Source organism: Sturnus vulgaris, chromosome 13, assembly GCF_052056855.1.
Source record: "Sturnus vulgaris isolate bStuVul1 chromosome 13, bStuVul1.hap1, whole genome shotgun sequence".
In the NCBI taxonomy this organism is placed as follows: Eukaryota; Metazoa; Chordata; class Aves; order Passeriformes; family Sturnidae; genus Sturnus; species Sturnus vulgaris.
The window spans coordinates 13,278,970-13,292,259 of NC_142255.1; the positions used below are offsets into that span (position 1 = coordinate 13,278,970).

The window sequence follows — 13,290 nt, forward strand, 5'->3', positions numbered from 1 at the left end:
CACAGAGGTGTCCCCAGAGCAGAGGGGACAAGCCTGTACCCCAAGGAACTACCTACTCCAGCCACTCAAAGCACTTTTTCCAGTTGCAGGTGGGTTTGAAGTCCTAGAACACGGCATGGTACTGGGGCAGCTGTTTGTCAACCTTCTCCCTGCCCTCTCACTCCTGGAGAACTGCCAGATCAAATCATGCAGAATATACACAAGGGTTTTAGTCAGAAGAGTTTTTAATTCAGAATTGGACAATTATGTGAATCATTTATTTAAAATGAAGTGCATTCAGTGCTCTTGTCCAGGCTGGACATTGATTAGATCCAGACTTTCCTCTTGAACTTCATTGTGCAGTTAGATCCCTATAAATCTATGGGGCCTGATGGGATTCATTTAAGAATCCTCAAAGAGCTGCTGATGTCATTACAGAGCTGCTCAATGATTTTTGAGCACTTTCGGGAATCCAGAGAGGTCCTAGCTGACTGAAAGCTGGCAAATGTTGCCCAATTTTGAAGGGCAAGAAGGGCTGGAAACTACAGCCTGTCAGTCTCACTCCACTGACAGGTAAAATCATGGAGAGGATTTTTCTGGGAGGTATTGAAAAACACCAGGAGCACAATGCAGTCATTGGTCACAGCATGGGTTCATGAGGGCAAAGTCCTACTCATTGAACTTGATTTCCTTCTACAACAGGGTACCCACCTAGCTCATCAAGGGACACCAGGTGATGAAATCTTTTTGGACTTAGCAAAGCTTTTGACAGTCTCTCCAGTGTCCTTCTGGACAAAATATTCAGCTGGAGCTGAGCACTGGAACAGGCTCCCCAGGGAAGTGATCATGGCATCAAGCATGCCTGAGTTCAAGGAGTTCTTGGACAAAGCCCTCAGGCACATAGTGGGATTCTTTGGGTGTCCTGTGCAGGGCCAGGTGTTGGACTCAATGACCCTGATGGATCCCTTCCAACTCAGCATATTTACATATTCTATGATTCTATGAAAGAAAGTGAGGAGCAAACTGGTTGTTTACTGGCCCAGATGGTTTGCAGCCTTTGGTTATCAGTGAAACACCTCCGTTCCTCCACAGGATAACTTTCCCTTTGCTGTCTGAGAGGAGGACAACCACAGAAAGTATGGAGGGTGTTGGTAGCCCCCATGACATGACCACAGAGGCTCCTCCAGGCAGACACAGGACCCTGCTCATCCCCAAGTGACAGATGAACACGGTGCAGTCACAGACCTTATTTCTGTGCGACAGCTCAAGGCTGCAGACAGCATTTCTGGGAGACTGCTTGTGTCCAGGTGTCACCATGTCTCCACCCCTGAGCAGGGCTGGGTGCTGGGCACAAGCCCCAGGGGAGGAGGTCAGCAGTCACCTCCACCTTTTACAGCTGAAGGCAGCAGGATGGCCCAGAACACACGGAGGAGATGCTGTCCCCCATCACAGGCTGCTTGCCATCAGCTCTGTGGGCCAGTACTGGTCATCCAGGTACTGGCTGCTGTCTGCAGCAGGGTCTGTGATGGGGCTGGGGGGCCGGGGGGGCAGGCTGTGGGCCAGCTCCTTCTCCCACTGCACCTCCACCAGTCTGTACAGCTCCATGGCTGTCTGAGCGTCCTCCACCGATGAGTGTCCTTGGCAGCCACCCTGAGAAAATGGCAAAAAGCCTCATTAGATAAAAGGGGCAGCAAAAATCTCACAGGTCATTGCTTGCTTGGAAGGACACAAGTGCTGTGGGTTTTGGAGACAGCAAAGGTTTGATGTAGCCGAGGCCATGCAGGTATCTCTCCCACCCTTTTTGGATGGCACAGATCCTGTCCCCATTTGACTGAGATGCTTAATTGTCAGCTTGGGAGGTCCTTGGCTCTCCCAGCTTATTTACAGCCAGGAGCACTGTGTAAGCTGTGTCATGTTCATGTGCACCTCACAGAGAACACACATGGAGGTGGGAGATCAAGCTGACCACACAAGCTCATAGCCAACCCAGGGCTGTTTCCCATCTCAGTGCTCCTGGTGCTTACCTGGATCTTTTTATGGAGCAGGTGTCTGGCCAAGTTCTTGAGGGAGACATTAGCTTTGATGGGCAGCCCTGCCCTCTTCTTCAGCACAGGGCTCTGGCTGGTGTCTCGAGTCTTGTCTTTCGGGTGGAAGTACTTCAGGGCTTGGAAGTCATTGTGGATGGCGTGTCCTACCACAATCTTGTCTTTCAAGATCTTCAGGATCTGAAAGAGTCACAGTGGGTTAGACATACACTGCAGAGAAAGAAATACCAAGCATAAAATAAGCCATTTTGTATTAAATTCAGCTCCTTGGCTTCTAGTTTTTAGGCTCCCAGAAGGAATAACGAGCAAGCAAACCAACCCACTGCACAACTTCAGAAGCTCCCATTCCTGCGTTGTGCCTCTGCCTCACAGCAGCCTAGCACAGGCCACCAAGAATCCCAATTTGTGTCTGACAGATAACAGAGAGGCTTTTTAACTTTTAAATATTTCTTTTTTTCCTGACCTCTGCCTGGGCAGCCTTGAAGGGAATTGCATTCTTCATGTGCTGCTTGGTGATGCCACTCCAGCGTGTCCGGTAGTCCACGATGGGGAGCTCGGGCCGGACATACTTGTCATAGATGACATCCCCCTCGTAGTTCACCACGGAGCATCGTGCCAGCTCGCTCAGCTTCCCCTGGGGACCGGTGCCCACCATCTCACAGTCGATGGCCACATACTTGCCCGGACGCAGGACTAGGGAGGATGTCCGCACCCTCTTGGAGCTGCCATTCCCCTGGGACAGCAGCACGGAGTGGTGCCTGGCTATGCTGTCCGGAGAGGCAGATGGAGACAGGGATGAGGACACGATCCCTTTGGGCTTGGGGACCTTGTCACAGCACAGTGCCGTGGTGCCATTTGCCTCCAGCCCCACTTTTGGGGTCTGAGTGCCCAGGTGCCCATGGGGGCTCAGCAGCCCCTTCTGCTCCAGCACTGCCCGGCGCTCCATGAACCGCTGGTGCTTACGGCTCCTCTTCTTGCTGCGACCCTGTGCCAAGCTGGGACCCTTCGGGGCCTGAGCGCAGCCGCCCGCTTCGGGGACATGGGTGCCCTGGAGGGCGGGCATGGAGACCTTCGGGGCGGGCAGCAGCGGGGTCATCTGTCCTTTGCCTGGTGGCATTCCTGCTGGAGCGTGCACAGGGGGCATGAGTGCCATGCGGACCCCATGCCCCCCTGTCGGAAAAGGACGCACGTAGCCCAGGGCAAACCGCCCTCCTGCGGGGTGGCACAGCCAGGAGCTTTGGGGCAAGGGAAGGGGGGGGGGGGAGGGGACACGGACACACTGCCACACCCTGTCCCCACGCCTTTGCCCCCTCATTGCCCGGTCCCACACCGTCCCATTCCCGATCCCAGGGTCCTTTCCACCCCTTCGCCGATACGCAGCCCCCTGTCCACCCCACTGCCCCCTCTGTCCCCCCCACTCCGTACTCCCTAGGGCCCTGTCTGTCCATGACCCGGGCCCTCTCTGCGTCGCTCCGGGCCCCAGCTCCCTCCCCGCCCCGTTACGCACCCCCAGGCCCCTCTGGCCCCATCCAGCCGCAGTGCCACCCCAGGTGTCCCCGGTGTCCCCGGTGCTGACCGGTCCCGGCGCCGCTCACACGTGTCCGGCCCGGAAGCCGCCGCGCGCACATGCCCGGGCAAGTCCCGCGGAGGCCACACCCACTGCTCCACCATTGGCTGCTCTGATCGCCTCATTTGCATACGAGGCGGGGCTTCGCCCGCCTCCGAGCGCAGAGTGCCGGGGATTTGGGGTTTTTGTGGGAATCCCGGAGCCCCACACCTGGAGCTCCCAGCCCGCACTGGGGATGCTCAGGGCTTCAAGCCTACCCCACCTCTGCCCTTGGTAGAAAGGGACCCTCCGTGGTGGTGAATTTGAGGTGGGATGCACGCTGTGGTTCCCGGCTCCACGCCCTGGAGCGCAGCCCGGCACGGATATCCTGCCGTTTTCCTGTATGACTCGTGACCGTGTGGGCATCCTTTCGTCCTGCGGGTGGGGTGGGCCGGAGCACGCCAGCTTGGAATTTGCATCCTCCAGACTCTCCCAGGATGCTCCAGAGCTGTGCGGGGCAGCTCCGGCTGGGGCATGGTTGAAGGAGGGTTTTCAGACCAGCCTCTCGTTGCTTCGCTCTCAAGGCTCACAAAAGCAATGTCCGAGGTGGTCAGAAGAGGAGAAAGGGCGCAGACAGCCCCAGCCACCAGCTTGTCTCCGTGCCTTCAGCATCGCTGCAGAGGCCCCGTGCCCTAGGGCAGACTGTGACTTGTTGTGGTGGGATGAGCCATACAACAACAAAATCACTAGTCTTCCACAGGGAACAAGGCACCGTGTCCATCCTCATCCCTCTGGGCCTTGCTGGGATGTTCCCTCTCCTTGCTACGGATGGGGATCAGAGGGATGCAGGACAAGTGTTTTCACACTTCACCGTTCTCTCTTTCCATCACCTATTAGCTCTCTAGCCTGGTCAGAATGGAAAGATTTAGATTAACCTGTGGCTTATTTTTTCATATTTCTTTTCTGTTTTTCTTTTGGCCAGTAAACCTCTTCCTTAAATCATTAGCTCCATGTTTTGCATTTCTTGCTTCCATCCCTGCTGTTCAGCTAATTAATCTCCCTTTAATGAGAGTCATTCAAGTGTCTCACAATATCTTGCTAGGGAGTCCTGTCAGGTCTCTATGTAGAAATTTATACTATTTTCTGGCGGTTTTGGTGAAACTGTGCATTGCACCTCTTGGAGATGGTTCATTTTGTATTCCTGGGCCTCTTCACTCTGCTTTTCTCCCTGTAAATGAGGTGTGAGCTTACTGTCACCACACAAGTGGGAGCAAACTCGAGCCTTGCTGTGAGGGACATGGGCTTGCATTTCTACTCCAGCTCTGAGTAGATAAGGATATGGTGTCACTGCCTGCTCTTCTCCCTCACACCCTGCATTATATGATGAGAGATTCAAGTGCCTGGCTGAGAGCTTCTCCCTGGACACATTGCTGTTCCACTCGTGGGTCTGATCACTCTCAGCTTGTCCATAACAAACCCATCCATCTTCCTTCTTTTCTTCCCAGGACGCATAGTTTGCATTCTCTTTGAGAGTGCAAAGTTTTAGCTGTGCCCTCATGATTACAAAGAAACCTCAACAGAAGAAATTATGGTATGTGGGGGAGAAGGGAAAAGCTTTTCCCTGTTTTTCAAAGTAGCCAGGCTTGGGAAACCAGATAGTCCAGGATGCAAGGGAACAGTGCTATCATTTTTTCTCCCTACCCCATGTACAAAGATGGAGGTGAAAAAAAGTCAAAATAACTTTGAAAGTGTGCTGTGGCCTCCTGTGATCCCACTGACCCCTGGATCCTCAGTAGATGTTCTCCCACAGTAGATATTTTTCCTTTTGATAAAAGCCTTTTGTTGATGCTACTCACCTCCCCAAGGTCCTGGGGCCATGCTGGGGATGGAGGGTTGGGTACCAGATGGCAGAAATCGCATTTCAGATGTGGCAGATGAGCTGAGATGAAGGCAGAGTGCGCCAGAGCCCGGGAGAGGTTTCTGCAGTGTTTGCACAATTTGAAATAATAACGAAATCTGTAAAACTCTGGGTAGAGCACGACTAGAATAACAGGCTAAATTTGTCAGATGAATAATTTACTAGAAGTGATTGGCTGTGCTCCAAGTGAGATGAGCACCAGCCTGGTTTCAGGCTGAGCAGCCTGGGTGTCTCTGTCCTCAGCTGGGAGCTGGTCTCTCCTGCTGCCTGGTCATTGCTCTGCTGTTAAATCTGGTCTCTAGACAAGGTGCCTTTCCCCAGGTCATCACTGCCCAAGGCTGCAGGGATTCCTGCAGAGCTCCTGGTGCCCTCCAGAAGGTGTCTGCTCTTTATTTTCAAGGCACTGCTTTGCAGAGCAGAGGTGGTGGAAGTGAGTGTGTGTCTCTGGCTCCAGGCCTGTGGACTCACCCATCCTCTGCCTCTTTCCCTCCTCCAACCACTTCTCTGTCCTTGGCCATGGTGCAGAGCGGGTGGAAGAACAGACACATCTTGACATTTGGGATGGAAAGGGAGATGAAGTCCCAGTGCTGAGAGGAGATGGTGACTGCAGCCTCAGCAAGCAATTAACGTGATCATGTTTATGAATGCGGATCAGTAATTCCAGGTAAACTCCCCAGGAGCAGTGCTGCAGGCGAACAAAGCCTCCTGCCCACCCGGGAGCCTGCCAGCAGGCCCTGCTAGTGCCAGCACATTCCTGCTGTGACTCTAAACTGCTTCATTTCCTCGTGCCAGCCTGGACATGCATTGTTTTGTCTCCTGTCTCTCTTGATGCCAGAGCTCCTCTTTGCAGCATTGGTTGCACCATGTCCTCCTGGACCTCTCTGTTCCCTCCCTGCCAAGGAGGATGATTGGTGGGAATGGGATAGGTTAACTCAGAGAAGTTAGGAGCCAGCTTTGCTTCCAGGAGTGATGAGGGATCACTTCATCCTCCTGGGCTCTGCAGGCTGCCTGGTGCCTCCCTGTCACCCACGTGTGGTTGGGGAACCTCACCAGGGCTTCCTAAGCTGCTCCCATCATTCTGAGCCGGCTTGTACCAGGGCTGGTTTGTGCCCACCAGCATCCAGAAGATCAAACAAAAGCTGGGAAGCTCAGAAATAGGTTGGGGTAGTGACCAATTGCTGGACCAGATTTCCTTTAGAGAAAGTAACTCTCATCATGATGGAGCACCTGACAATACCAGCACCATCCTTTGGTGGAAAGGACCAGCTGGGGCAGCCAGTGCCCTGTGGCTGAGGTGCCACCAGCCAGTAGTCTGAGGCCACCAGCATGAGGATGTCAGAACACACAGGCACCATGTCACTCTTTGTTGTGATGGGTTTTGGAGCACTGCAGCCCTCTTGGTTCACAGCAGAGGCCCAGCACAGGGATTCCTGCAGGATCCCTCTGTTGCCATGCTGAGATCCCCATCCTGAGCCCACCTGGGCAAAACCTCCTGGCTAAGGATGGGGATGGACTGTGTGTGAGAGCACCTGCTCACCCATGAAGACTACTCAGTGATATAAAGCTGTGCTTGGAAGGCAGAAAACCTTTTCATTTCCCTCGGAGCACCAAGAGCCTCCCTATTCCTCTGACATCTCCCCCAACACTCCATGGGAATTGCCTGTATCCCTCCAGCATGGACAGATCTCCTCTTCAGTCCTTCCTGGAGGGTATCAGTGCTCCGGGGATAAGGAGGGATGGATGCTCCCAGAGCAGGAGGTGAGGGAGGATGATGCTGCCATCCATCTCCCCCCTCGCTCCCCATTTTCTGGCTCGCCCCCAGGAGAGCAGTGAGCAATTATGGTCCACGCGGAAGCTTCATTATTGCCCTGTCGTGGCCTCGTTTGATGAGATGTTTTATTGCCAAACTTATTAAAAGTGAAACGTGCGGTTTCTGCGCAGCAATTTCCTGTCTGCAGTGATAAGCCGGCTCTGCCTGCTGTGTAATAAACAGTTATTTTTATGTACAGCTCTGGCTGGGGTGACAAGGAAGGGAGAGGGCCTGGCTCATGTTAATTGCAATGGTTAATGAGATCTATACTGGGAGCTGCATGTGAGGAGGTGTGTGCTCTTCCCCTGCCACGTTCTGTGTCAGAGGTGACCACTGGTGATTTCATGCTCTGGGTGTTGGCAGTGGGGACTGTGCAGGGTCTCCTCCCCACAGCCCATGGGAATAAGAAGGATTAGTCTGAAAGCTCCTCACCTGCCTCCTCCCAGCCCTTTGTGACAACCTGAGCAAATGAGGGACCTGCTGTGTGCCTCTCTGCTCTGACTCCATCCCCCTGCAAGGGCTGCCCCTGAGCTGCACTGATTCCATCCCTGCAGGAGGCTGGAGGGAGCTCCAGAACCTGGAAGCTTCACTTCACCTTCCCCAGATCCTCCCATCTGCCCAAAAACCTCTCTGTCTGAGCGGCATTTGCAGGTGATGCTGGTGGCCAAAGCCTGGAGCATCCACCATGTCACCTCCCTCTGTCCCTCCTTGGCTGCCCGCAGCAGACAGGTGCTGGAGAATAGACAGTAAATTCAGGAGCAGTAAATTCAACAGGCATACTAATGTCACAGAAAATCTGTGTCACTTCTGAGCTTGGAGCAGCAAAACTCTGATAAATATCAGCAAAGCTGATAAATATAGTTTCATTTTGTCAGAAACAAAGTGTCCTCATTAGGTGTGCGGTCTGTATTTTGGTTTAATTACATCTTTTAAATACATTTTGAAAGGAAGCAGCTTTTTAAAATGCAAGGTGTCAAAACTGCATTTACAAAAATCCTGATTGCCTTTTTTTTTTTTTATTTTCCAGACCTGGCCAAAGCTATTAGTTCAACTCAATCTGAAAGTGCATAACTTTCCCCAATAAACAATTTGTCAGAAAAATTCCTCCTGGCTCTGGGAGATCTGTTTGTTATTTGTCAGCAGTCAAAACCCTGTTGGGTATTTCCCATCTGACTTCTTTTCTTAACAGCATCTTTATTGGTCTGGGAATTAACAGTGGAAGATGTGATACTTGCTATTCATTGCAGCCATCCCAAATGCCACTCATCTCATCAGGCCATGGCTCCATAAAGCAAAAGCCCCTCTCCTTTTCTTCAATGCACCATTTTTGGGTAACCATGGAGTATTTCATCCCAAATTTCCTCCCTTCATTCTTCTGATCCTGCAGTGTGCAACGGTATCCCTAGGCTTGGAGTCACATCCCTATCTCCTGCATCCATCCCCATCCCTGCTGCCCATCTCAGCCTCTTGCTGGGCAAATTCCCTCCATTGCCAGCTCGGGCCCTCATTAATTTGTATTGCAGCGTGTGTTGGGGGCTGACGTGTAATTAGAGCTCCTGAAGCCTGTCTCATGCTGTAATTGCCATGACAGGGGCCACAGCATATCCGCTTGTTAATTAGTAAACCACAATATCCCGGGGGCTCGTTGAGAGCCGCCTTAATTGTATTTCAGCTGGAACAGAGGGATAATTACCCTTTGCTAGCACTGCCACTTTTTAATTCTTAAAAAAGAAAAAAAAGGAAAAGAAAGGAAAACCCAAATTGAGCTCCTCTGCTACTTCCCCCCTTGGCTGGCCAGGGACCTGGTTTTGTCCCCAGGGTGGAGGGGAAGGACTGTGAAGCTCAAAAGTGTGGGAACAGAATGCCAAGAGATTTGTTTGGGGACACACTCAGGCTGAGCTGTCTCTGCTCTGAGGGTGCTTCTGTGTCCCCAGTTCTGTGTCCCCACGTGGGACTCTGCTGGGAACCCTATTTGTGGATGCAGACTGGCTTGCTGGGCATATTATTTGATGAGAATCCCATCCTGGACAGCGAGCAATGCCCTGGCATCCCCACCAGGCACCTCCACTGGCTTGGAGGAACAGCCTGTGTCCAGGGAGGGGTGAGCCAAGGTCTCCCTTCTAGCCTTCCATCAGACAGAGGGGGCTGCAGTCCCCTGGAAATGGGAGTGGGAGCTATTGCAGGCTGCAGGGAGGAGGCTGTGCACCTTACAGGGCTCGGTGTAACCTTACGTTGCTGCCAAGGATGTGCTTGTATTCCACATCCCCAGCACTTTCAGAGTAACAGCAGGACCTCAGCGTGCTCAGTGCTGGAAGTCTCTTCTCCTACAAACCCTGCAGCAGTGTGGGATCAGTCTGCTCGGCTTTAATGGACCCCAGAGGTGAATCATCTCCCTTCTCCATTCTTTTCTTGTCAAACTTCACCTCGCTGGGCAACTGGGAGTGTTCTGGGATCTGGTTAAAGCTTTTTGCTCCACAGGAAGGATGTCCCGGCAAGGAATGTGTGTGTCTGTGTCTCTTGTAGCGGCCATGGGCAGACCATGGAGCTTTGGTGAGAGATGGAGGTGCTGAGGTGCAGCATCACCCTTCTGTGGACACCACAGGCTCCAGAGCTCCTCTTCAGAGGAGCTGTTGTCTGGTCAAAGATCTTTGGGGGAGGTTACCCTGGGAAGAGAACCTGACCTGTGACATCCACCCCTTTTCCTGTGCTTCATCCTGAACCAACACAAAGAGCTCAGCCATCATCAGCCCTCCTGATGTTTCCTGCTGTTCAAAAAATCGTATCATGGACAACTGGCCTTTGGGACCTGGTTTGTGAATTTGCTTAAATAACAGTCCTGGCTCTCTCCTGGGAAGCTACATGGAGGTCAGCCTTGAAGAAAAGATCAGTACAGCAGCTCCAAGCATTAGTAAAAAGACATAACCGAGGCAAAGAGCCTTGAACATAATTACAGCCTAAGAGCTGTGATGAGAACTCGATGACCTGAAGCCATCTCCTGGACCTGAGTGCAATCAACAGATTGACACTGCTGGGTCCTGAAGGCTGGTTTTTGGAAGCCATGCAGGAGGGTTTAATGCCAGAGCAGGCAGCGAAGCAGCACAGGTGCCCGTTCCAAAGACCGGAGCTAGAAAAGGGTCTCAAATGCCATGGAAGAACCAGATGGAGGCAACCACTGGAACACTCTGCACGTAATTGAGGGCACCTTCAAGGGTGAGCACGGGGTGGCTGCCCACCTCCAGGATGCTCTCCACTGCTGCCATGCAAGTCACTGTCATTAGAGCTGGGGATGAAGTTTATAGTTGAGTAACCACAACAACTTTGCACAAATTAAACAACATACTGTGGGTTAATTAGATTTCTTACCACTGCCTCCATTAACCTAGCCCTGTCATCTGCTGTCAGAGCCCCTTCAAAATTCATATTCAAGGCATTATCACTGGGAGATGTGGATGGCTAAGTCTCTCCCTGGGCAACATTACCAGTGTGGAGAGTACCATGGGTGGCACATGCCATCTTCTCTTCTTGGAAACCCCTTGGTGCAACAGTTGGGACCAAGTGGAGAGGTAGCTGTCTTCCAGGAGTGCAAAGGCTGGGCTGCATATCCCAGCTGGCATTTCCCACCTCAGAGGATCTTTAAGAAAAACAGGTGCTTTTGTAGCAGTCTGTCTCTCATTATCCACAGGGTGCCATGTGAATGCAAATAAACAAATGAGACCCCTTCAACAACATCTGAGAATGTGGCTCCATATTTTTAAGCCAATTTCCTTCGACTGTGTCAGGGCCTGTTTTGTGTTTGGCAAACAATTATGTGGCTAATGAGGACAGCCACGGTTTCATCAGGCGGGATTAGGAGGAATAAAGCATCAAATGTTGCAGTGCTTAAGACAACTGCTAACTAATGGGGGCTTGGAGGGCAGGTCCCATGGGCAGGTGGTTCCTCACAGGAATTCTGGTTCTGTTTGGAAACGGATGGAGCAGGCAGTGGGAAGGCTGGCTAGAAGGTGAGGAAGGCTTCTGGTCCCTGCATCGTGGCTGTGCCCATGGGAAATGAGAAAGCTGGAATATTTAGGGAAAGTAGCATCATGCACCTGACTCTGAGTTTGTCCCATGAAGGCAGAGACAGATACGAGTGTTCTGATGGAGAATGAGGCACCAGCCAAGACCACCCCACAAATTCAGCAAAAGGGGATCAAAAGCAATGGGGAAGCTGAACCTCACCACTAAGATCACCAATAAATTATTTTAGCTGTTACCTTCCCATCCTGACTCTCTGACAATCAGCAAGGGCTCTGTGCAGTATTTCTGCAGGGCTGTGGATGTCTTTCACTCCCCTGAAGAGGGTGAGAGGGAAAGCAGGGATGATGCCTGGTGCTACAGTGAGATCCCACTCCGTGAGTGACAGGGGGACGTGCACAGCCAGCTGTGACTTTCAGATGCCTCCTCCCAGCCACCTCTCTGCCAGCTTCTCTTCTGCCTGCTCTGCTACCACGGTCTTCCATCAATCAATGAACCAGATTCTCCCTTGCGTGCTGAGTGGCTGCATCATTGCTCCCAGCAGGTGCCCTTGGTCATGTTCAGTGAATTCCTACAACTGCAGCACCCTGGGAGAGCAGCCAGTGTGACTGTAATGCTGTCCAGAGGGGCTTTGTTTATTCCACTTTGGACCCTCCTCCTCCTGAACTCTCATCCCACATTTCAGCTGTGTCTCCTATAAAAACCTCTCAGCTGAAGTGAACAAGGACATGTTCACCTGCAGATGGATGGATGCACAGCCACAGCCGTGGCAGGGGTGCCTCCACATGTCCATCTGAAGACCTGAGCAGGAGACTGTCCAGACCCAACAACCTCAAAATGTCAAGCACCCTTGAACCTCATTTCTGTGCCAGCCCTCTGATGCACCCTCTGGTTGTATTTCATCACAGCAAGGCACAGACCTGAGCACCTCATCCTCAGATTCAACTCCCTCTCTTGTCAGTGCCAACAAGGAGCATAATCTCAGAGCTCAGTGGTTCACCAAGTCATCCTGAAGCCCAGGGGCCTAGGAGAAGCACACAGAGCTCATGGAGACACCCTAAACCCTCTTCCTGACTCTGCTCCATGCCCAGTCCCAGCGTCTGAGCCCAGTCCCAAGCTGTTACCACAAAATGCACCTCCCCAGCACCCCAAGGACCCCTTCCCTGTCCCTGAAGTGGCCACCCCACCTGTGCCTGCCACCTGCCTTCCTGGAAGAAGATAGCACATGTGCTGAAGAGCTTCCCTTGAGCACAGCCACTGGATTGCTCTCGGCATGACTAATTTGCACCCTAATTGGTGTGGAAACGAATGCCAGAAAGCACTGGAATACCGAGAAGTGAAGCTCTCCATCTTGGTTTCCTTCAGGGAAATGGTCTTAATTAAGTGTCTTGAAAACAGAGATAATTCCCAGCTATGTGTTGAAACAGGAGCTGGGGTAGAGGGTGCAGCTGAGCATCTTCTCCTTGCTGGGTCTGCTTGGCCATTGCAAAGCTGATCCAAGGTGTGGATTCCTCAGACTTCTGTGTCTCCAGGGCTTAGCCAGCCCTGCCTGGACTTGCAGGACATCCCCATGGCTTTAGCCCCAAGAGCACCTTCCCATTTTACCAGCCCATCTTGTACTGGCTCCAGGGTAGTCGACACCATCCCTGTGATTTCCACTAGTATTTACATATGGTTGTTCAAGCTTCATGTCACTCATTCATCAACCTCAAGCTTTCTGCTGGGGCTCCTTCCGTGTGAATTTACCCTGGACAAGCAATTCCATCCCCACTCCCCATGGTGGGTGGTCCTAGCCATCCCACACATCTGGCAGCCCTTCAAGCCCTGCCGATGGGAACATGCCAGGAGGAGTTGCACATGCCAAGCAAACTGGAGTGGCCTCATGTTGCTTTCCTGGGCATGCTGAAGCCCATGGCAACATGCCAGCACTATGAGAGACACCCAGCAAGCCCTGGCACAGGTGGGAAGGGGACTCTGG

General features: G+C 52.4%; 1 protein-coding gene across 1 annotated transcript; it reads right to left on the minus strand.

Moving 5' to 3' along the window:
• Positions 1 to 206: 206 nt before the first annotated feature.
• On the minus strand, positions 207 to 3,671 carry AEN (apoptosis enhancing nuclease). The gene is made up of 4 exons (XM_014886349.2): positions 3,532 to 3,671; positions 2,488 to 3,143; positions 2,004 to 2,204; positions 207 to 1,629 (listed from the first exon to the last, which is right to left on the minus strand). The coding sequence occupies exons 1-4, from the start codon at positions 3,650 to 3,652 to the stop codon at positions 1,426 to 1,428; spliced, it is 1,182 nt and encodes a 393-aa protein (XP_014741835.2). The 5' UTR covers positions 3,653 to 3,671; the 3' UTR covers positions 207 to 1,425.
• Between the last annotated feature and the right edge of the window lie 9,619 nt (positions 3,672 to 13,290).

Bases quoted from the DNA above. Each gene is read 5' to 3' on its own strand.
- AEN (XM_014886349.2), bottom strand. From the start codon at position 3,652: ATGTGCGCGCGGCGGCTTCCGGGCCGGACACGTGTGAGCGGCGCCGGG. The intron at 2,205-2,487 runs GTCAGGAAAAAA...TGACTCTTTCAG, and splicing joins TCAAGGCTGCCCAGGCAGAG to ATCCTGAAGATCTTGAAAGA. The intron at 1,630-2,003 runs GTAAGCACCAGG...CCATTTTCTCAG, and splicing joins TGCTCCATAAAAAGATCCAG to GGTGGCTGCCAAGGACACTC.